At 33.7% G+C, this 21,277-nt stretch overlaps 3 protein-coding genes across 6 annotated transcripts; all 3 read left to right on the plus strand.

Moving 5' to 3' along the window:
• The first annotated feature begins 768 nt into the window (after positions 1–768).
• Positions 769–5,495, plus strand: LOC133292643 (serine carboxypeptidase-like 27). Of its 4 annotated transcripts, none has more exons than XM_061491083.1 (9): positions 769–1,497; positions 1,613–1,708; positions 1,845–1,937; positions 2,056–2,141; positions 2,229–2,489; positions 3,377–3,504; positions 3,589–3,684; positions 4,829–4,934; positions 5,037–5,495. In XM_061491083.1, the coding sequence occupies exons 1-9, from the start codon at positions 1,134–1,136 to the stop codon at positions 5,181–5,183; spliced, it is 1,377 nt and encodes a 458-aa protein (XP_061347067.1). In that variant the 5' UTR covers positions 769–1,133; the 3' UTR covers positions 5,184–5,495. The 4 variants fall into 4 exon arrangements, with proteins under 4 accessions (XP_061347067.1, XP_061347068.1, XP_061347069.1 ...); XM_061491084.1 differs by having other exon boundaries at positions 3,386–3,504; XM_061491085.1 differs by having other exon boundaries at positions 2,229–2,481; positions 3,393–3,504.
• Positions 5,496–8,736: 3,241 nt separating this feature from the next.
• On the plus strand, positions 8,737–11,082 carry LOC133292657 (tetraspanin-6-like). Its single transcript, XM_061491103.1, has 3 exons — positions 8,737–9,421; positions 9,629–9,948; positions 10,846–11,082. The coding sequence occupies exons 1-3, from the start codon at positions 8,930–8,932 to the stop codon at positions 10,883–10,885; spliced, it is 852 nt and encodes a 283-aa protein (XP_061347087.1). The 5' UTR covers positions 8,737–8,929; the 3' UTR covers positions 10,886–11,082.
• A 5,690-nt stretch (positions 11,083–16,772) lies between these two features.
• Positions 16,773–21,136, plus strand: LOC133292613 (MLO-like protein 2). Its single transcript, XM_061491036.1, has 15 exons — positions 16,773–16,892; positions 17,076–17,133; positions 17,243–17,403; positions 17,518–17,640; positions 17,748–17,808; positions 18,428–18,516; positions 18,662–18,736; positions 18,815–18,909; positions 19,000–19,049; positions 19,283–19,323; positions 19,401–19,574; positions 19,676–19,711; positions 20,282–20,355; positions 20,514–20,574; positions 20,681–21,136. Exons 1-15 carry the CDS (start codon positions 16,773–16,775, stop codon positions 21,134–21,136), a joined length of 1,674 nt encoding a protein of 557 aa, XP_061347020.1.
• The last annotated feature ends 141 nt before the right edge of the window (positions 21,137–21,277 follow it).

A 21,277-nucleotide genomic window follows, 5' to 3' on the forward strand; every position in this document is an offset into this window, starting at 1 on the left:
TTTTGTTAAAAAACAATCCATTAAAATCCTTTGAAATCTCAATCTAATACACCCCCTTAAGCGTGTAAAAAACTCATGTAATAATATTTATGAGTGATGTAATCAGTAAAAAAATTACTTGTAAAAACTGAAGGTATATATTTCATCTTGAACATATTTCATCTTAGTTCAGTTCACTTTTATTGACTATTTTATTGTAATTCTGGTTATTTATAAATAAAAATACCATTTTTCAATTTTAATATATTATTAGGGATGTTTGAAAAAGTCTTGAAGTCAGCATTAAAACTATATTAAAAGAAATTAATAGCATTTAATAAGATGATAAATATGGTTGAACTAAAGATAAGAAAGTAATAACGATTGAATATATTTAGTGACTTTTAATTACATTTTTTTCTTGGTAAATTATTATTTGACACGTGACTCAGTTAACAATCTGATACCTTGTAATATATGAGAAAATGTGTTTTTGTTTGTGAGAGTGTCTCTACTTGTTTGGCAATTTGCCGCAGAGATGGAAAGCTTGAACACTCCCATGTGCAGCACACAACTTCATATGATACCAAGCATATGCAATAAACAGAAACATCAAAGAAAATTCAAAGCATTGATGATTAAGTGGACGACCCAATGCATGGTGGTAAATTGCTACAACTCATTTTAACTCATTGCAATCATTGGGACTTCCTTATAAATATGACAGTTTTGATTAATGTATCTCTCACATCCTCATTGTCTCTCTTAGCCTCTTTGTTTCTTTGTTGTTTTCCTTGGACAACTCTCTCTCTGTCTCTCTTTTTTTCTCTCTCCCTCTAAATCTACTTTTTGGACCTGGAGATACTTTTCTGCATCTGGGTTTCTTTCTGCTTTGGTTGAGTGAAGTGATTTCACTTGCTTCAAATCTCTGGCATTAAAGTCTAGATCTTTTCTTTGACTGGTATTGGGATTTGTGTTTCTGGCTTTTGGACTTTGACTCTTTGTTGTAGTACTTCCATAAATTCATTCCATTGGTGCTCTCATTATTCTCTGATTCTCTGCTTTCTTTTTTATGGTTTTGAAGTAAGCAGCTAAAAGAAATATTCTTGTAGTACACTTTCTGGGATTTTGCAAAACTCTTGATTGGCAGAATCATGGGATATTCCAGATTCTATCTTGTTTTGCTTTTGTCCATTTGTGTGGGAAACTCATTAGCTTCCCCCATAGAAGATCAAGAGAGAGATAGGATTACTCAGCTACCAGGACAACCAAAGAATGTGGGATTTGCTCAGTACTCAGGCTATGTGACTGTGAATGAGGAGAGTGGGAGATCATTGTTTTACTGGTTGACTGAAGCACCAGTGAGTCGAGGACCTGAGTCAAGGCCACTAGTGTTATGGCTTAATGGTGGCCCTGGATGCTCTTCTATTGCTTATGGTGCATCTGAAGAAATGGGCCCTTTTCACATTAGGCCTGATGGGAAGTCACTTTATTTGAATCCTTATGCTTGGAACAATTGTAAGAGAAATTCCCATATAACACCTCGGTTGTTGACTTGTTGTTGTTGTTGTTGTTGTTGTCTTTTTATTTTTCCCAATATATCTTTATGCCTATATTTATGTTGGGTTTTCAGTGGCAAATATACTATTCCTTGAATCTCCTGCTGGTGTTGGTTTTTCATATTCAAATAAAACGACGGAACTGTATACCTTTGGTGACAAGAGAACAGGTAATGTAGTAGTAACATTTGTAAGGGTAGTGTACTTGCTGATGCAGGATTTACTTTGCTTTAGCAATAATACTTTATGAATTATGATTTTGACATGCTTATGTGCATCCGGGATCTGGGTGTTTCGACTTTGCAGCTGAAGATGCATATACTTTTCTTGTTAATTGGTTTGAAAGATTTCCTCAGTATAAGCATAGAGAATTCTACATTGCTGGAGAAAGTTATGCAGGTGTTTCTTTATTTGATATACCACTTTTCTTCCTTAGGACTTTGGTAATAGAATTCTGAATTGATTGATTGATTTGTACGATGAAGAATTATTCAATTTCTTAAAAAATACTTTTCAGGTCACTATGTTCCTCAGTTGGCTCAAATTGTTTACCGGAAAAATAAGGGAATCGAGAATCCAGTCATTAATTTTAAGGGAGTTATGGTGAGATTGTAAGATTCATAAAAAAATGATTACTTCTACCTTGTTGTAATCATCTAATGTGTGTGATTTCTCTCTGAATGCTGTCAGGTTGGAAATGCTGTTACTGATGATTATCATGATTATGTTGGCACATTTGAGTACTGGTGGACACATGGTTTGGTTTCAGATTCCACATATAGGATGCTGAGAATTGCCTGTGATTTTGGGTCCTCCCAGCATCCATCAGTGCAATGCATGCAGGCTCTCAAAGTTGCAGTTGTGGAGCAGGGAAACATTGATCCATATAGCATTTATACACAGCCTTGTAAAAGTACAGCATCACTCAGACGCGGCTTGAGGGGTCGCTATGTAAGCTTTTATTGTCAACTTATTCAATTCACTTACAAACACCATGTCTAGTTGCAAATCATTTTATTCTATCGTAGTTGTCAAACCAGAATAGTGCACTTCTAATGAAAAATGCTATCATGAAATTACCTTATATTGCTTCTTAACAAGCTTCTATTAATATTATCGGTAAAGAACCAATTCAACCCAAAAGTTTAAAAGCTAGTAGGTGATGCTACATTAATGATTTTATATATCTCTAACATTGCCCTTCACATGAGAGTCCACTAGACTTGAATGGTGGATAATGCACAGACCCACCTACCTGTGTTAAGAAATTCCATAAGAGAAAGTGGGGGTGACGAGGATCGAACCCGTGACACCGAGATTTTGATATCATATAAAGAACCAATTCAACCCAAAAACTTAAGCTGATGGGTGAGACTACATAAATGATTTTATATATCTCTAACATTATCTCCTCAATTTTTTTTGAGTGGTTATAAAGTTTCTGAAATCTGTTCTAGTAGAATATCTGAAACTGAAAATGAAAGGGAGAGGATGCTATGGAATATTGGGATCACAATTTACAACCTCTAGGAATTTACAGAGGTGTGGATGGGATTTGCAGTATGCTTCTCCTAAGAGAACCCGCAAAAAATTTAGATGAAAATAGAACATATTGGTCTTAAACTGCAGCATATTTGTTCTCTATTGTAAATGCAATCAATTAGATATCATTCTTGTTTAATTTCTTTTTATTGCTAACCTACCTGAAACAAAATAGTCGTTAGAACTTTTCATTGCATATTTCAGTGTTTAGATATAGTACCTGTAGTTGCTTAGATTTTGGTCACTCATGGTAGACTGTTTAGTTGATTATTTCTTCTTAATGCTTCCAAACTCAGCCATGGAAGTCTCGAGCATATGATCCCTGTACTGAAAGGTATTCTGATTTGTATTTCAATCGTCCAGAAGTTCAGAAAGCACTTCATGCCAACGTAACCGGAATTTCTTATCCATGGAAGACATGCAGGTATATTATTTACATGTAATATTTGAGATGATTTTTAAGGCCTATTCTATTAGAATTTTTGATTCAAAAGGTTTTTCTGAACAGTGACATTGTAGGGAACTATTGGACTGATTCTCCTCTTTCTATGCTTCCCATATATCGAGAACTTATTAATGCTAGCCTCCAGATATGGCTATACAGGTACCTACCTTTTGTTTTCATCTTCCATTACTATTATTATGTGACCTGAAGCGTTTCAGTTATTTTGGTTATTCTAATGCTGCTAATGGATTTTGCGTTGTCTAAAAAATCAATAGGAAATCATTGTATTGTATAGCTTATAGAGAAAAATCCACTTAAAGTTTACCAAGAGATAATATAGGTGTTCTGTTCTAGAAATTTCTTGCTTCTGCATATCAAATGGCATTCCACAAAATTCTGAAGGAATTATAAAGGAATACAAGACAACAACCAAACCTTATGTTAGGAATTCAAATGCCAGTAAAAGATGTCCCACATTAAGAAAGAATGGAAAATGTAAGGGCCATAGAAGTAGCAATCGTGAACCTAATGTTTCATTATTGAGGTTCCTGGCTTAACCCATGGATGGAGATCACTTTGATTAAAAAGTACTAAAATTGCTTTATTTTGTTTTAAAAAAAAATCTGGTTATCATAAAAAATTTTAATCATGTTTTGTAATTAAAATGGTACTTTTTATGTTTAAAAAGAATAAACAAACAGGTCGTCATCCTTTTGTAAAACTGATTAGGTATGTCATGTTTGTTGGGGGTGAAAATTTCGAAGAATCTGCTGTGGAAAGTCAAATAGTAATGATATTGTAGTTTTGACAAGCGGTAGGTGCTTCAAGATTTGGTGGATGATTCCTGTGGACATGCTAAAGTTAACATGGTGATTAGGAAGTGGGAAAATAGATAACAGGGATTAATTGCACAATTGACAACAATAATAGATCATATTCCGAATTCCATATATGGAGTTGAAGGTCATCTTTAAATAGATATTTTCTTTCTCAAATTCTTTTTATTTTTTATTTTTTATTGCATCTATTCTTAATTCTTGAATAATATATCTTTATTTTAAGCATTGTGCCAAAGTAAAGTGAAAATATCTTTATTCCTTAATCATTATAGTGTCACCTACCATGTATTCCATTCAACATTCTCATTTTTTTTCTATTTCTCACAATGCTATTGTGGGGTTGCCACACCTCTTTTAAGTGAAATTGCACTTCAGTGTGTAATATTCAGCTTAGTTGTTTTTTCTTTTTCCCACATTTTGTTGTTTAGAACTGAAACTATTCATTTTTATATTATTGGCTGCAGTGGAGACACGGATGCTGTGGTTCCAGTGACTGCCACTAGATATTCTATTGATGCGTTGAAGCTACCTACCATCATCAACTGGTACCCTTGGTATGATAATGGCAAGGTTTGTGCTAACTTCTATGAGTAACAACTAATCAATAGTCACTTATTATGTTGTTTCTGTCATCCTATTATGTGTTACCTGATAATTTGCTCTTCTGTGAAGGTTGGTGGGTGGAGTCAAGTTTATAAAGGGCTCACATTTGTTACAGTAAGAGGAGCTGGACATGAGGTTCCACTTCATAGGCCTCGCCAAGCATTTATTCTTTTTAGGTCATTCTTGGAGAACAAGTCCATGCCATCTACAAGTTAGACCATATGTTCTTTTTCACTTGATGAAAATAATCACACAAGTATAGAACCATAAGTACTGTTATTCTTACACCCTAAACTAATAATAATAAGAATAATCACCATTCATATACATGGAACAGGCTGAGACAGAATAAGGAATGCATTCCTCATGAGTTCCATCTTGGCTCTGCCTGGAAAAATTGATTACTTTACCAATTGTAGTTCTTGTATTATTATTTGTTATTGAAGCTGTGATTATTTGTATGAAATGTTATTCTTTACATGGTTTCCATTGTGCAAGACTAATACCATATCTTGCATAGAAACTGTTCTCATCAATGAAGAGTTTCAACTTTGCATTTATTTTTTTTGGTATCCTTTGCAACTTTGCATTTAGTTCCTGAATGTTAATGCGCACGTTATTTTTGTTGTTGTTATGTTCCTGGTTTTTTGTTTTCTATTTATTTATTCTTTAGATTTGTATATCATAACTAGTATTTGTATCGCAATAAATGCGTAAAACATGTTTGCAAGCCCACTTGTGAGAATGTATAATACAAAGTGAAATGAATTGATTAAATTAACATATGAACACAGAAGAAATAATGTCTATGTACATTCACACCAAGAGCGGGACCCACAATAATTTTTTATTTTTATTTTTATGGATTGTACCCACATAAGCTCGCAATTATGGGTTTTACCCATAGATATAAATGTGTCCATCTGTCCACATGCATAATAAGCGCTATGTCCATTAAGATTTTTTTTCATTAGTTCATTAAACCCAACACGAATCTATTCACCTTGCCTCAATGGCCACTTCTGGGTTTATTGTATCCTGCCCCACAGTGTTCAGAGCACACTATTCTCTATTGGGCTCACGAAAGTGAGCCGGGCTGGGTCAAACTTTGCTCCGAAAAGTTTAAGTCTATATCAAAAAAATTTAATTTGGCCTGGTCCAAGCCTAGTAAGAGTCTAACTGTTAGCCTGACTTGACTCGTTTATAAAAAAAACAAATGGCCTAGCCTGTTAGCCTGTTAATTTTTAACTTTCAAGCAGAACCATGAATCAACTTCACAAAATATTCAAATTCTATTGCTAAACCAAAAGTTACAATTTCAACGTCCAAATAAAATCATGAATCACAACAAAACTCATCACAATCTGCATTTGAGTCACTTTCAAAAGCAAAATGCTCAAATTAAATAACATATATTTCATCAGATCCAACAAACAAATCCATATTATGTAAATTAAAATAACTACATGAATCCAATAAATACATCATTATGCTTGTAGTAAGTATAACTTTCCCAAAAACTTTTTAATATATTCATATATACAATCTGACATGTTGAGATGTTGATTTCTCTTACATAAGAAATAAAGTTAGATTTTTATTAAAATATAATCGAATATAATTAAGTTATAAACAATTCAATTGATTGAATTTATATATTTTGTTTTTTCTTCAAGGAATACTAATTTTATTTTATTTTATTTAAAATAAAAAGTACAATATAGGCCGGCCTGTAGGCTTATAGGCCAGGCCTTGTTAAAGTGAGCCTACGACCTATTTATTAAACAAGTTTTTTCAAGGTCCAAGCCTGACTTATTTTACGAAATATACTAGGTCAGGTCAGGCCTGACGTAGGCCGAGCCATAAGCCCTTGTAGGCCGGCCCAACCTAGTTTCACATCTAGGCTCACCCCATAAAACCTACTAATTAAGTTACACTGTTGTTCAGAGCACACTACTGATTGACACGTCAAGGTATATTCAGTATATATGGTTAAGGTAATTAAAATTGAGATTTTACATAAAATTAAAAGAGGGATAAAAAATTGCAAAACGTAAAATCATAACATAAAAAAATCATAATAATAAATTGAAATTTTAACTACTATGATCATGGCCTCCAAGTAACAAGGATCTCTTATATAGGGAAATTTTTTCAGTACTGCTTGTACCTACACTTCTGGATTTTTTCAGTAACAAGGATCACACTACTCCCGCTTATTAAATAGAGAATTTTATTTTCATTTTAACCCATACTTTTTTTGTATAATTTCTTTTAAGTTCCAAATTTTTTCCCCTTTTAATGCATCAAATATTTTCTAGTTATATACATGTCTTGACAAGATCTCTAGATTCTCTACTAGTTAATGACCACGGAAAAACTTCAACATTAATCAACAATAGTAGAAAACAAATGGGGCGTTGCATTCTGAATTGGAGAAAAGAAAAGATAGATAGTGACATGCTTTAATGAAGAGTGCTCTTGGGTTCTTTCATGCATACGATCATTTTCTTTAAATGAACAGATATTGGACCAAGGGCTTATGTAATTGTGCATGGAGGGAGGAGTTGATAATTAAAATTTAATTTGCAAAATGACAACTCTCTTAACAGATATTCATTACGGTGTATTTGGTACAAGAGAAATTTTTTGGTATCCGAGAATCGCAATTAATGGAAATACAATAAAAATTGAGTTTACTTGGAATCTTACGAAAAAGATGTTTGGTTTGCCAAAATATTACTGGAAATATTGGATAAAGATTACTGATTCCATGTTTGGTTTAGAACGAAATATGACTTGGAATATGAGTTTATTTTACAAAAATAACTCTAAACTATTTTTATCTTTTGTAATTGATAGATTGGGTCTAGATTTTTATGTGTGTTGGGATATTTTTGTCTCAAAAATTATTGTTGTGCTTTCCCTTTACTTGATATTCTGAATTACCATATTATTTTTGGTAATCTGAATAGTGACTTTTCTTTATAAATCAAATTATCGGTAATCTTTGAATATCCGGGGACTGGTTTTTGTTCCTTCTACCAAACATGGTAATTGCGTTTACCAAAGAAGGTTTACCAGTAATTCTTTTGAAATACATGTACCAAACACACCCTTAGAGTTGGCAAATAAAATTGTAATTCACAAATGGCTATTTTTTATATTTAAAATTCCACGATAGAACACAATATATGAACAAAACAAGGTGCTTTGCTAAAGTATATTTGTCATGTACGAATAAAAAAAAAGCATGGTGGAACTTCTTTTTAGGAAAAAGAATTAGGATGCCAAGTGGAGCCGAAAAGAGAAGATAAGAAAGAAAGAATTAAGATTATTACATGAGACAGGATAAGAAAGAAAGAGCATCCATATACTATATTACTATTCTATAATACCCATCCAAGAATAACACAAATGTGGTTCATGATCTTGCTTCGCTTAGAAGTCCAAATGGGGTCCATAACCCACAACCAATTGTCCAATAGCATCATCCCCGTAGTTACCAAAAAGACCATCACTTGCTCTAAATTCTTTACGTGCCTTGTCTATATACACATGGCATAGATACCTCCGCAAATTGTTTTATAGCATGAGTTATAGGGATAAACATGTCTATTGTGTTACTAGAATACTTGAAAATAAAAAGCCGGGAAAGGAGGCAAGAAGGGTAAATTCGTCTCTCTGAAAAGAAAAGCATTCCTTAGTAACCAAGAAGTACAATTTTCATAGTCATTTTCCATTACTCAAACTAAAGTTTCTGAATATATTGATGCAGGGAAAAAGAGAAAAAGATTTGGAAGTGCAATAAACAAAGCAAAACGAGTGCCTCTCTCTCTCTCTCTCCCTTTTTAAATAGACATAAAGCCTAAGACACCACATGAATTATTACTAGAGGCAAAAAAACCATAAATAGATAAAAAAAAAAAAAGCAGAGATAGAGAAAAGAAAGAGTGAGAGATATGTATAGGTTCAGCAACACAGTGATCGGGTTCTTGAACTTGTTCACTCTTTTAGCATCAATTCCCATAATTGGAGCAGGTTTATGGATGGCAAGGAGCAGCACAAGCTGTGAAAATTTTCTCCAAACTCCACTTCTGATTATAGGCTTTGTTGTGCTTTTGATATCACTAGCAGGCTTCATTGGTGCTTGCTTTCATGTGGCATGTGCACTTTGGTTGTACTTAGTGGTCATGTTGTTCCTCATAGCAGCACTGCTGAGTTTGACTATATTTGGTTTTGGTGTAACTAGCAAGGGTGGTGGTGTAGAAGTGCCTGGTAGAGTTTATAAGGAGTATCATCTTCAGGATTACTCACCATGGTTGAGGAAGAGAATAAAGGATCCTCGCTATTGGAACACTATCAAAAGCTGTATTTTGGGGTCTAACACTTGTGCCAAGCTTATCTCTTGGACCCCTCTTGACTATATGCAGAGGGATATGTCTCCAATACAGGTAAAATTATTTATTTAGCTTTTTTTCTATGCTCATGATTCAAATACTTGTTTGTGTTTTATTTGTTAGAGCGGGTTTGGATACTTTTTCTACTTTTAAGTTAAAGTTAAAAAAAAAAAACTTTTTGTTGGTGATTATATAAAATTTTTAGTTTAAAAGTTACTTAAACCATATATTGTATACTTGTGTTGTGGGTTATGCATGCAGTCAGGATGTTGTAAGCCACCAACTGCTTGCACTTACAACAACATGGAAACAATGATCACACAAGACCCTGATTGCTACAGGTGGAACAATGCCCCAACTTTGCTATGCTATGAGTGTGATTCTTGCAAAGCCGGTGTACTTGAAGACATAAGACGTAATTGGCACAAGCTCTCTGTTCTCACTGTCACCATGCTTGTGCTTCTCATTGGGATTTATTCCATCGGGTGCTGTGCTTTCAGAAACACAAGAAGAGCTGAAACGGATTATCCATATGGTGAAAACCGGATGACCAAAGTCCGACCCAGATGGGATTATCATTGGTAAGTAGTCCAAAATGAGTTCAATTAAAGTTATGCACAAAAATTGAGCCATTTTATTAATTCACTTACGTAACGGCGGACCACTTCAAGAATCAATGACTATCCCCACATATTAACACGACACTTTTCAGTGTGCTTTTTCCTCACTCGCACACTTCCTGGGAAAAGTTTTCCCAGGAGGCCACCCATCCCAGAATTGCTCCAAGTCAAACACGCTTAACTATGGAGTTCTTCCGTTCCGGGCTATCGAAAAGTAGATGCATCTTGTTAGCATAGGTAGTATCAATTAATTCTTATAAGCTATCCCAAACTGTGCAGCCTTATACCTGCACAGCCTTTGGAATCCCTCTCTTTCGGGTGTCGATTCGATTCGATTCATTCATGTAACCCACCGCTGGAAGCCTGTCAGAAGTTGCTCCTTGTCCATGCCCTTCCGCACCGACGATCACTCCCCGCCCTCGTCAGTGCTCGGGATGTTACATGCCCTCCCATTAAAAAAAAATTAAATAAAAGAGAATATCTCTCTTAAAATCCAACTTATTAGGCTGAAAATTTATGGTTAAAAAAGATTTCAAATGCTTTATATTAAGACTAGTTTTATATTGACAATTCTTTTTTTTACAAACTTATAAACTATATTATGTCTGATCGGTAATACTCTACTCAAGAGTGTATTACCGATCAGACATAATATAATATATAAACAAAAAATTTATAAATATAACCTTCTCCTCGTATTGAAGTATCAAACATTGTAATTTTTCTTTTGGTATTACTTTTACTACATGGAATTGTGGAAACTTCACATAAATCTGAATGGTCAAAATAAATCCAGCACAACCTATCAAAAGATGCTCAAATGACTGTTGTCTGATGCTTTTGATAATTTTCCCACAGGTGGAGATGGTTGCATGACAGGAAAGAACAACTTTATTAGCTGAGAAGCAGCTCTACCATCCATCCATGCTTGGGTGTTCCGTTCCATAGATGGGTCAATTCACTATTTTCTTGGTGCATGGGAAGGCCTTTGTTTCTAACAGCTTCCCAATTGGCTGCTTTTTTGTACAAAGCTTGATTTTGCTTTATCTCAAATGTTATAACAGACCAGTACTTTATGTTGCCTTTTCTCATTAGTGGATGTTTTTAAATTTTAATACATAAAGTAGGTTGAATTATATGCAACGGGATTGAACAGGATAGAATACAAATACGCACCCTGATTCTGTTCTTATAGACACTGCCACAAAAAGTAAAAATAATGCTAGATGGCATGAACCAAATCAGTACCAAAAGATTTCTAAGAAAGAAAAAAAAAAGCAATAAAAACTAAAAGATGATTCCAATCCAACAAAGAGGTTATGGAGATTGGTATTAGTACTAGGATGCACCGAGAAAGGACATGAGACACGACACGCTGATACATTAATTCTAAAAAAATGTCATATTTTAGTTTCTTTTGCATTAATTCAATAGAGTAGTTTCTTAGTTTTTTTTTTCTGGCAGTTTGGCCTTTATATATATAAAAAAATGTTATATTTTGACACGTTCAGACATGTTTTGATATTAAATAATATTTTTAATATATATAATATAATTTATATTTAATATATATAACAGTCCATAATAAATCATATAACCAATAAAATATTCAAATTTCATAATATAAATATAAATAAAAATAATTTTTCGTACCTTGTTAAATTTTAATGTTAAATTTCATAACAGAAAAAAATTAATTTATAAATTATTTTTTGTATGTTTAGTTAATAAAAAAAAATGTGTCGGATGCGTGTCGAACCGTTGACCGCGTGTCAAAAAAAGTTGACTGCGTGTCGAAAAAATGTGTCAGAACGTGTCAAAGAGTTGACCGCGTGTCGAAAAAAGTTAACCGCGTGTCGAAACGTATCAGAGCGTATTGATGTCCGACACGTGTCCGACACACATTTTTTACAAAATTTTGCTTGAGGGGTATCAAAGGATATTACTTATCACTTATCAGTAACCCCGAATCACCTTTTATTTTTCCTGTGAATGTCCAAGGTTAGAAGGCCCAAAAGATCAAAGTTTGGCTAAACTTAGGGACCGTAGTTGCTTATTGTTTTATTGGGTCATATTAATTAAGCTTTTAAGGGCTTGGTTTGCCCAAAGAAGAGAGGGAACCAAGTCAAGAGCCTAACAAAACAGATGGCGTATATTGGATTGGGTCTCACTATGAGGCCATGGCTCTAAAAGATGTAGCAACAAGTTCAGACCGATTCAAAAAATTTGTCCTTGGCTAAAGGCTGAGAATTCTAGTGATAGGATTGGTAGCACTTAAAGTCGTTTATTTAATTTTTGTTAAAAAAGGTTTTTCAAGTGGCAATAGAGGAATTTGACGAGTTCAGTGGCATTGCAATTAATTTGCAACTTGGTAAAGGGTCCTAGTAGGAAAAGTGGAGAGGGACAACGACCCAGAAAATTGGTCCTTTGATAGCAATGAAACAGCCGAATTCAGAGAAGCTTGACTCAAGAGCCCAATTTGAAGTTGGGGCCCCCTCCAAGGAGAAGGTCAACAGGGTAAGAGGACTTTATTCATTGATGACCCTGATGTCTACAACTCTTAGTTCGTTTTCTTGTTACGTATATTGGAATTTCAAATGGGCTGTTTTCTTTTACGTGCTTTTTTTTTTTTTTTTTGAAATATTCCATCGGTTCATTGCTTCGCGATTAGTCCGATTCGGGGCGGGTTCAGGATTAAGATTTTAAATTCCTCCCAAAGGTGGTACTGAGGAAATTCGAACACATGCCCTCAGCCCCACCTGCTCAACTCCCATGCGCCAACTGAGCTACCACCGTTTGGTTCTGTTACGTGCTTTTGAGTTCAGTTGTGGTTAGTTTTTTGTAATATCAAGGGTTATACTTTTTAGTTGTTTGATAATTGATTCACAAGATTAAAATAAATTGTGAGATCTATATATAAAATAAGACAAAATGAATTAGAAAATTTCTTTATGTCATATATTATTATGAACCACCTCACATTTCAAATTCATGGTTTGACTATTAGAAATCCATTTAAGGGGTCTCTCCTCTACCTTCCTAAAATGAGAATCATAAACTTCTTAGCGGAGAATCTATCACTTTCGTTACAGTTCACCACCATACATTTAGTTGTGTGTTATCTCACTCAAATTGTGAGGTAATAAGCAAAACAATTATAACTCACATTCTTTCTCATTAACGAATATTTTTCATCTATATGTACCGCTCTTCACCCATAAAGCGGCACCTTGTATCCATTGTATTTATAAACTATTACTTTGCTAAAGTACAAAGCCATTGTGCCCTCTGTCTCAGCCACCTTTGAGATACTTAAACGATGAAAAGAGTTTTGGTTCATAATACTGCCTCTCAAAAACACCTCTATATCAACATATTTTACCCTTCAAAGATATTGACATAACTCTCTTACATGGACAATTCATAAATTATCTTGCATGCAATAAATTTGAATAATGAAAAGACCAAAATTATTTATCTTTTTTCTGATTTTATATTGTGAGTAATATTTACTACCTTCAATAGTAGATTACACGAATTTAGAAATTTGTGATATATGTTTGATACTTATATTATTTTAAAATATAATATTTTTTATGATGTTAATTCCTTACTTTTTAACAAATAAAAAAGAGATTTGCATCTATTATGTCACATGAAACTAAAAAGTTTCCTACACACACAACATTTTGTAGGACTCACATTTTTTAAAGCAAAATAAAAAATAAAAAAATTAAGGCACGCAAAACGAATCTCTATAACATTACTGAATCACTTTTCCTACCACATAACTCTTATAAAACCCAATAAAAAAACCCTTGATAAAACTATTAAAGAAATTAAATAACATATAAATTTTGGGTTTATAATCTATCATTTAACATAACTACAAAAAGTTTCCTACACACACAACATTTTGTGGGGCTGGCAGCAAAAAAAAAAAATTTCGACACGCAAAACGAATCTCTATAATATAACACAATCACTTTTTCTATCACGATAAATCTTATAAAACCCATAAATTTTATTTCGGGAAGTTGTTGTGTCGACGAATTTAGGCACTTTTCCTATCAAGCTTCAACTTGGTCTTGGATTCATTGATTGGACGGAGGCAATGCAACAACCATTTGTATTGAAGAAATTAATGCTTTCAAATCTGGCAGTACTTTGAGATTTGAGTGGATAAACATCGCTACAGGGCTCATAACTCATAACTAGACCTACACGTATGACGTAGCTGCAGTGGGGGCAGAAATATGAGTATGTATGATGTATCCGTTGTGGTGTCCATTCAATAAATAACCCTTACACTCCGTTTGGTAAACGGATTTCTTTCCGATTTTCAGAAAATTGAAATTTTTAAAATTTTAAATTTTCAAATATTATCATAAACTGAATGTAAAAATTATATTTTTGAAAATCGAAATTCTCGGATAAATAAAAATTTCTCCTGTACCAAACGCTCCCAAGGTAGTATTTGGTAAAAGATTTATTTTGAGATTGATGAAAAAGTATAAGTGGATATTGGAAAATACCATGTTTAGTTCAGGTTTTTGAAAAAAATACTAGACAAATAGGATAGATAGAGAAATGAATTTTGTGTTGATTTTTAGATGAAATTCACTGTTACAGAATACCACCTGAGATGTGGTATTTTGAGATAACTGGGGAAGCAAAAAAACAGTTGCGAAGTTTCTCCCGAAGAAAGATTTTGCAAATTTAAATAAATTTCCCTGGTAATATTTCGATCAACCAAACAACATTTTTTACATTTTCCAACCAAACTCATTTTCCAACCATTTCTTTAATAATTACATTTTCTTAGAATTCAAAAAATTTATTCTGTCAAGCAACCCCCTAATTGTTATTTTGAGTCACTATATACAACTTGGAAAAGGATTTGGGATCTTTTGTGTTGATTTACGTAACTTATTAAGACAAATTCTTTAGACATGGTTACCGTTACCGATACATAGAGACTCATACATCATACAGATGACATTTTTTTTTTCTTCCAGTTTTATGCCGAAGTAACCTTATCCTGTCTAATTAAGTAGTGGGGCCATGCAGTTAATTTAACTGACACAAACTTTCGGGTGGGGAATTAAATTAATGTGAAAAATGTTTCTATTTGTCTAATGAATTCATTTTCAATCAAGATCTAATGTAAAACGATTTTCGTAAGCTGAACTGTCTACCTTCGAAAACAACTTTATTAGTTGTACTCATTATTGTTATCGAATTGGCCAGGCAGTTTTGACTTGTGACGTTTTTTGTTAAATACGAAACGTAAACTTTGCATGCTGAAATTTGTTGACAGCATGACTCCAACAAAATGAAATTGTGTAGCAGTTTTTTCATAGTAATTTAAAACCGATGTATGGGTGATGTGGATGTTTTATCCTGATTCACGGAACAAGGGTAAGGTGTTGCTTCTGGGTTTTTTTTGTGTGTGGCTGTTGAAGATTATTGAAGAGGTTTTTTCTTGCGTGCTTCAATAGACAAAAGGTGGCGGTGGACACTGTCACGATCTCTCAAGTAAATAAATGATTTTAATGTGGAGAATACAAATGAGAGAAAGAAAAAGTACGTACCGAAGTCCAACATTTGTAAACCTTTTCTTCTTCATACAAGTAAGCAATATGGGAAATACAAGTCTTATGTTGCATGAGATTTGTTATCTCATGCCATAGACACAAAGCATGTGGGACCCACTTTTTAAAAAAAAAGTAAAAAATAAATAAATGTAAGCACACCTTTTAATGTATGAGTAGGAGAGGTATGTTATCTCATGTAACATGAGAAAAACATACCCCAAGCAATATAGAACCCAAATAGCAAATATATAAATGAAATATTTTTTTCAATAATTTTAATATATTTAATTTAGAAACTGATTTCTAGTCAATAAATAACTTGAATAATAATAATATTTCTTCTCCTCCAGATAACTTTATTTTATGCGCTCATATGAAAATAGGTGGAATCTATTTTTTTTTTTCTCTCTTACTTTCTTACGAGTGCAGGAGATTAAATTATCTTGAAGGTGTAAGAGAAAAAATTTCCATGTAGACAAAAAAAAAATCCAAAAAAATCAACATGCAAAAAGTTAGTGCCTAAAGTTGCACCTTCTTCTGGATGCAACTTAATTTTGAGATGAAATTCAAGCCAATTGGTTCTGTGGAACCTTAATCTCAAGTGATGGGAAAAAAACAAAAACAAAAAAGAATCTCCTTTTTAACTAAAAAAATTGCATGAAAATTTGTACTAATAACATTGCATTGCTCCACTTTTTTTTCTCTTTTTGGAAACAAGCATTGCTCAACTTTAAAATGCAAATCAAGAGACCGTTTGGAAGCTTGAACTTTTCTTGCAAAACTTCCTGTAACTTGATGTTTGTTTTTTATTGTATTTTTTTCCTCACTGTTGCTGTTAGATTGTGCTTCACTTGTGTCAGAAGTCAAAGCTTTTTTTTGTCTCTTTTTTCATTTTCTCAATAAATAAATAGTTGAACAAAGACTCCTTCGCTCTTATAATCATCTTTCTTTGACCGATAATTGCTTTGAATATGTCAAACTCTTCACAGTTCTTCTCTTGCATGCTTCTGTATTTAAACCAGCAGCACAAACAGTTCCACAGCCCCATCAATTTATTTTAACCATTATTCTCTCCAAGAAACTGCAGGTTTTACCATTGTTCTTTGTCTCTAGCTACATAAACACAATCTTCTCTTCTTATACACACTTGCTTCAAGTCTTGCAGAGATCATCAGTGGAGGCTGAAAAATGGAACAAGTTCCTCAGAAAAAGTTGGAGCAAACACCAACTTGGGCTGTTGCTGTTGTGTGCTTTGTGATGCTTACTATTTCAATCATCATTGAACATGGCATTGAAGGTATTGGAAAGGTAAGCTTGGCATGGTTTAAGCTGCACAAAGTTACAACTCAGAATATATTGTAATGATGAAGCATAATTCTTGTGCATATATGAAAAGAATCACCATCTCTCATAGTTGCTTCTAGCTAGATTCTAATTATCACTGCTTGGATCCTGATCTCTCTTGCTTTGTTCTGCTACTTGTAACTGCAGTGGTTAAAAAAGAAACACAAAAAGGCTCTTCATGAAGCGCTCGAAAAGGTCAAAGGAGGTACTTATTTTTCTGTCTGTTTCTTAGCAACCTTTGTTCTTATGATTGTGTACTTAATTTTCTCTCTCTGTGTGTGGAGTCTAAGCTATTGCTTTTTTGTTCTGTTCAGAGCTTATGCTGCTTGGATTCATATCCTTGCTCCTAACAGTGTTTCAAGATCACATTTCTGATATCTGCATATCAAAACAAGTTGCATCCACTTGGCATCCTTGTAATCCGAATGTCAAGAGTAAAGATCCAAAAGGATATTTTGACAAATGCGCAGAAAAAGCAAGCACAACATCTTCACTCTTCTTTTTCTTATTATTTTATTTTGCATAGTGGGGAGAGATTAGATGGTGTAATATTGCCTCATATGGGTGTTTTTTTTATTGGTATTTGCAGGGCAAAGACAAAGTTGCTTTTGTGTCTGAATATGGGATTCACCAGCTCCATATATTCATCTTTGTGCTTGCTATTTTTCATATCCTACAATGCATCATAACACTAACTTTGGGTAGAACTAAGGTATCCCCTCTTCTCTTTCATCTCTCATTTACTTTGCCTGCCCTCAAAGGTACTCCACTCTTCTTTGTCTTTGTCTCAATTCTTCGTTTTTTTACAACTGTATACAGATGGCAAAGTGGAAGGCGTGGGAAGATGAAACAAAGACCGATGAACATCAGTTCTACAATGGTAAGACTCCATAAAGTTAAAAGTTGAAAAAGTTTTGCATTTACCCACTTGAAAACTAAGCTTAATCTATGCATTTACTATGAAAGCTACAAGACAAAACATGTCACGTGATAAATTAAATGACTTTAATGTTTCTTATTTTTTTTCATAAGAAATTTTTCTGTCACATTTACATAAAAATAAGTGAGTTTTATTACAAAAATAAGAGATAGAAAAAATTAATGCAACTCACTCGCTCTTATATGAGTGCATACTAGGAACAAAAAGTAGAAATATTTTTTCAAAATTAAATATTCTTGTGTTAAGACCAAGAGGTGTTTACACATCTTTCATGTGTAAGAAAATTAAATCTCATTCGGATATTTTCCCTCTTATCAAGGTGCCTTTAGTGGGGATGAAAACTTCCACACATAAAATTGTTACTTTTTTTATACCATTCTTCTTGTCAAATCTGCATATAAAATTGTTGATATTTTGCATGTCATATAAAATTGTTAATATTTTGCATGTCATGCATACACTTCTCTGAGTATTAGTATATGGAATAAGCCTTTTTCTCTTTGACCATTTATATGTGCCATCTCTTCTGATAGCGCCTTTTGTAAATTATGCATTGCAGATCCTGAGAGGTTCAGGTTTGCAAGGGATACAACGTTTGGAAGAAGACACTTGAACTCATGGAGTCGATCACTAATTTCCTTATGGATAGTAAGTGCACAAATATTATACATGAATGAAAAATGATACAATCGCTTGGGCTGAGACCATTGCTCCAAGAGGATGGCTCAGAATGATACTAAGCCATTGGCTATAGTTTGTTGTTTATAAGGCTTTTGTGTTTTGATTGTATCAGGTTAGCTTTTTCAGACAATTCTATGGATCAGTTGATAAAGTTGACTATAAGGCATTACGGCATGGATTTATTGTGGTTTGTATTTACAAAATCTGCTCTAGTTTGATAATTTTTGTCAGAAACGACACCCCAAACTAAACTATGTAATTTTAGGCCCATTTGGCACCGGAAAGTGAAGCAAAATTTGATTTCCAAAAGTATATCAGTAGATCACTTGAAGAGGATTTTAAAGTTGTGGTGGGAATAAGGTAAGAATATCATCCAATGCTTTGCTCTCCTTTTAATAAGTTACTACTTACCAGTTACCACTCTAAGCTCAACCTTTTTGGCACTTGCAGTCCAACCATATGGTTCTTTGCGGTGCTAACCCTGCTCACAAATACTAATGGTACGCCACTAAGCCCCATACAAGTTTAAATCCAATTTGAATATGATAATTGGTGTCGTTATGGTGGTTCAAGTTGAATTATATCTAAGTTAAGCAAAATAGACTCAATATTGGTTTGTTCCTGAATTATGTCAATTACTGTCACTCACTATTTTTTGTAGAAAAGAAACATTATAAGCTCTTGTATTCTAGTTTATCTCATTAATAGGAATATTTTTATTCTATGTGGACAGGGTGGTATCCTTATTTTTGGCTTCCATTTATCCCATTAATTGTAAGCACAAACCACTCATTCTGTTTATGTTGCTTTCTTGGAAAAAGGGATCATAAGGTTTAATGTGAATCTTACAGATAATCTTATTGGTGGGTGCTAAGCTACAAATGATCATAACAAAGATGGGACTGAAGATTCAAGAAAGAGGGGACGTGGTCAAGGGTGCACCTTTGGTTGAGCCTGGTGATGACCTGTTCTGGTTCAGTCGCCCTCGCCTTGTTCTCTTTTTGATTCATCTTGTTCTCTTTCAGGTAAATTTTGTTATTTTATTTTCCTATAATTCTTTCTTCTATCAAATTGAAGCATTCCAATTTGTGTGTTCTGAAAATAATTGTTTGGTTCTGTGCTGCAGAATGCATTTCAACTGGCATTTTTTGCTTGGAGCACAGTAAGTGTCCCATCTTGATCATGTTGTTTATTAGTACAATATTGAAGAAAACATGTAGCAATTCTTACACCGTGCTTTCTTGTTTATGCAATGAAATAATTTGATCGCAATAGAATGAAAATCTCTATCAGTATTAGGTATCAAGAAAAAAGTTTCCCGAAACTTAAAATTGTTAGGAGATATGACCCAAGGATAATTTTGATTAGCATCTCTAATATGTGCAATCACCAAAAAATTCATTATCCTTTGTGCTTAAAACTTTTTTGATTAGAAGTGGGGTGGACCAAGGTTGAATTCTTGTCATCAGGTATAAGAGACTTCAATACCATGTACAAACCCTCTTAAGAAACTAGTTAATTTGGAGAAAGACCATAAATAGTTTTGAATAATATCTGTTGACACTTTGTAATTAAGTGATTCAGAAATGATATTGGAAGTGATTACATATCAAGAATAAAGAATGAAGCATTCTTATGTCAAGAGCATTGTAACTAATCTATATAGCATTTAGCTAACAAAAGCAAAGCTGCAAGGTTTTTCTAACTTTGCATTATCATTATTTTGTTTCAGTATGATAATGGGTTCAGCATAAATTCTTGCTTCCACCGAACTACTGCAGATATTGTCATTAGACTTACAATGGGGTAAGTACATTTCATTTACAAAAGACTGCACATAACATCCCAATACATGGAACAACCATTAATATATATGAGATTACATTTTGGAGATAATTCAACACTGTGAGTATAGTTTGTAGGAATTATATATGTATACTAATGAGAAAATGGAAAATTTCCAGGGTTGTCACTCAAGTTCTGTGCAGCTATGTGACTCTGCCTCTTTATGCTCTAGTCACACAGGTCAGATACATGAACATTATATTAATTTAAACCTTTTTTTTTTTTTCACCGATATATTACCATAAGAGCAGGCACTGATTTCATTATGTTTTGGCTGGCATAAAAGATGGGTTCAACCATGAAACCCACCATTTTCAATGACAAGGTAGCAGCAGCACTAAAGAACTGGCACCACACAGCTAGAAAGCATGTGAGACACAACAAGGATACAAATTCAAATTCTAACACACCATTCTCAAGCAGGCCAGCAACACCAACACATGACATGTCACCAGTTCACCTACTTCACAAGCACACTGGTCACAGTGATAGTCCACTAGCTTCTCCAAGGGCATCATCATCATTCAATCATGGAAATGAACTGTGGGATGTTGAAGGGTCATCTTCCCATAGCAACCATGCAAGAGGTCATGAAGAGACCCTGGAGATGCATGCTCTGGAGCCACCTACGACAGAATTTCCTCCTTCTGGACTACATCCTATTCGAGCTCAACATGAAATCAGCATTAGTTTATCAGAATTTTCATTTAGCCATGGGAAGGCACACACTAGTAGAGATTAGAAGACTATTGAATGTTTCCAACCTTTAACCTCAGTACATATTGAACACTATGTTGTAAACGAAAGAGAAGCAACACATTTGAAGAATGACATGAAAGTAAATTAATCATGATTTTTTATTTTAAATGTCACAATTTTGTGT

This window comes from Gastrolobium bilobum, unplaced genomic scaffold, assembly GCF_033153095.1.
Source record: "Gastrolobium bilobum isolate Gb01-03AN ecotype WA unplaced genomic scaffold, APGP_CSIRO_Gbil_v1 utg2408, whole genome shotgun sequence".
NCBI lineage: Eukaryota > Viridiplantae > Streptophyta > Magnoliopsida > Fabales > Fabaceae > Gastrolobium > Gastrolobium bilobum.

Coding starts and splice junctions, on each gene's coding strand:
- LOC133292657 (XM_061491103.1), top strand. CDS start 8,930: ATGTATAGGTTCAGCAACACAGTGATCGGGTTCTTGAACTTGTTCACT. Junction 9,422..9,628: donor GGGATATGTCTCCAATACAG/GTAAAATTATTT, acceptor TTATGCATGCAG/TCAGGATGTTGTAAGCCACC. Junction 9,949..10,845: donor CCCAGATGGGATTATCATTG/GTAAGTAGTCCA, acceptor ATTTTCCCACAG/GTGGAGATGGTTGCATGACA.
- LOC133292643 (XM_061491083.1), top strand. CDS start 1,134: ATGGGATATTCCAGATTCTATCTTGTTTTGCTTTTGTCCATTTGTGTG. Junction 1,709..1,844: donor CTTTGGTGACAAGAGAACAG/GTAATGTAGTAG, acceptor TCGACTTTGCAG/CTGAAGATGCATATACTTTT. Junction 3,685..4,828: donor CTCCAGATATGGCTATACAG/GTACCTACCTTT, acceptor TATTGGCTGCAG/TGGAGACACGGATGCTGTGG.
- LOC133292613 (XM_061491036.1), top strand. CDS start 16,773: ATGGAACAAGTTCCTCAGAAAAAGTTGGAGCAAACACCAACTTGGGCT. Junction 17,134..17,242: donor GCTCGAAAAGGTCAAAGGAG/GTACTTATTTTT, acceptor TGTTCTGTTCAG/AGCTTATGCTGCTTGGATTC. Junction 17,641..17,747: donor TAACTTTGGGTAGAACTAAG/GTATCCCCTCTT, acceptor AACTGTATACAG/ATGGCAAAGTGGAAGGCGTG.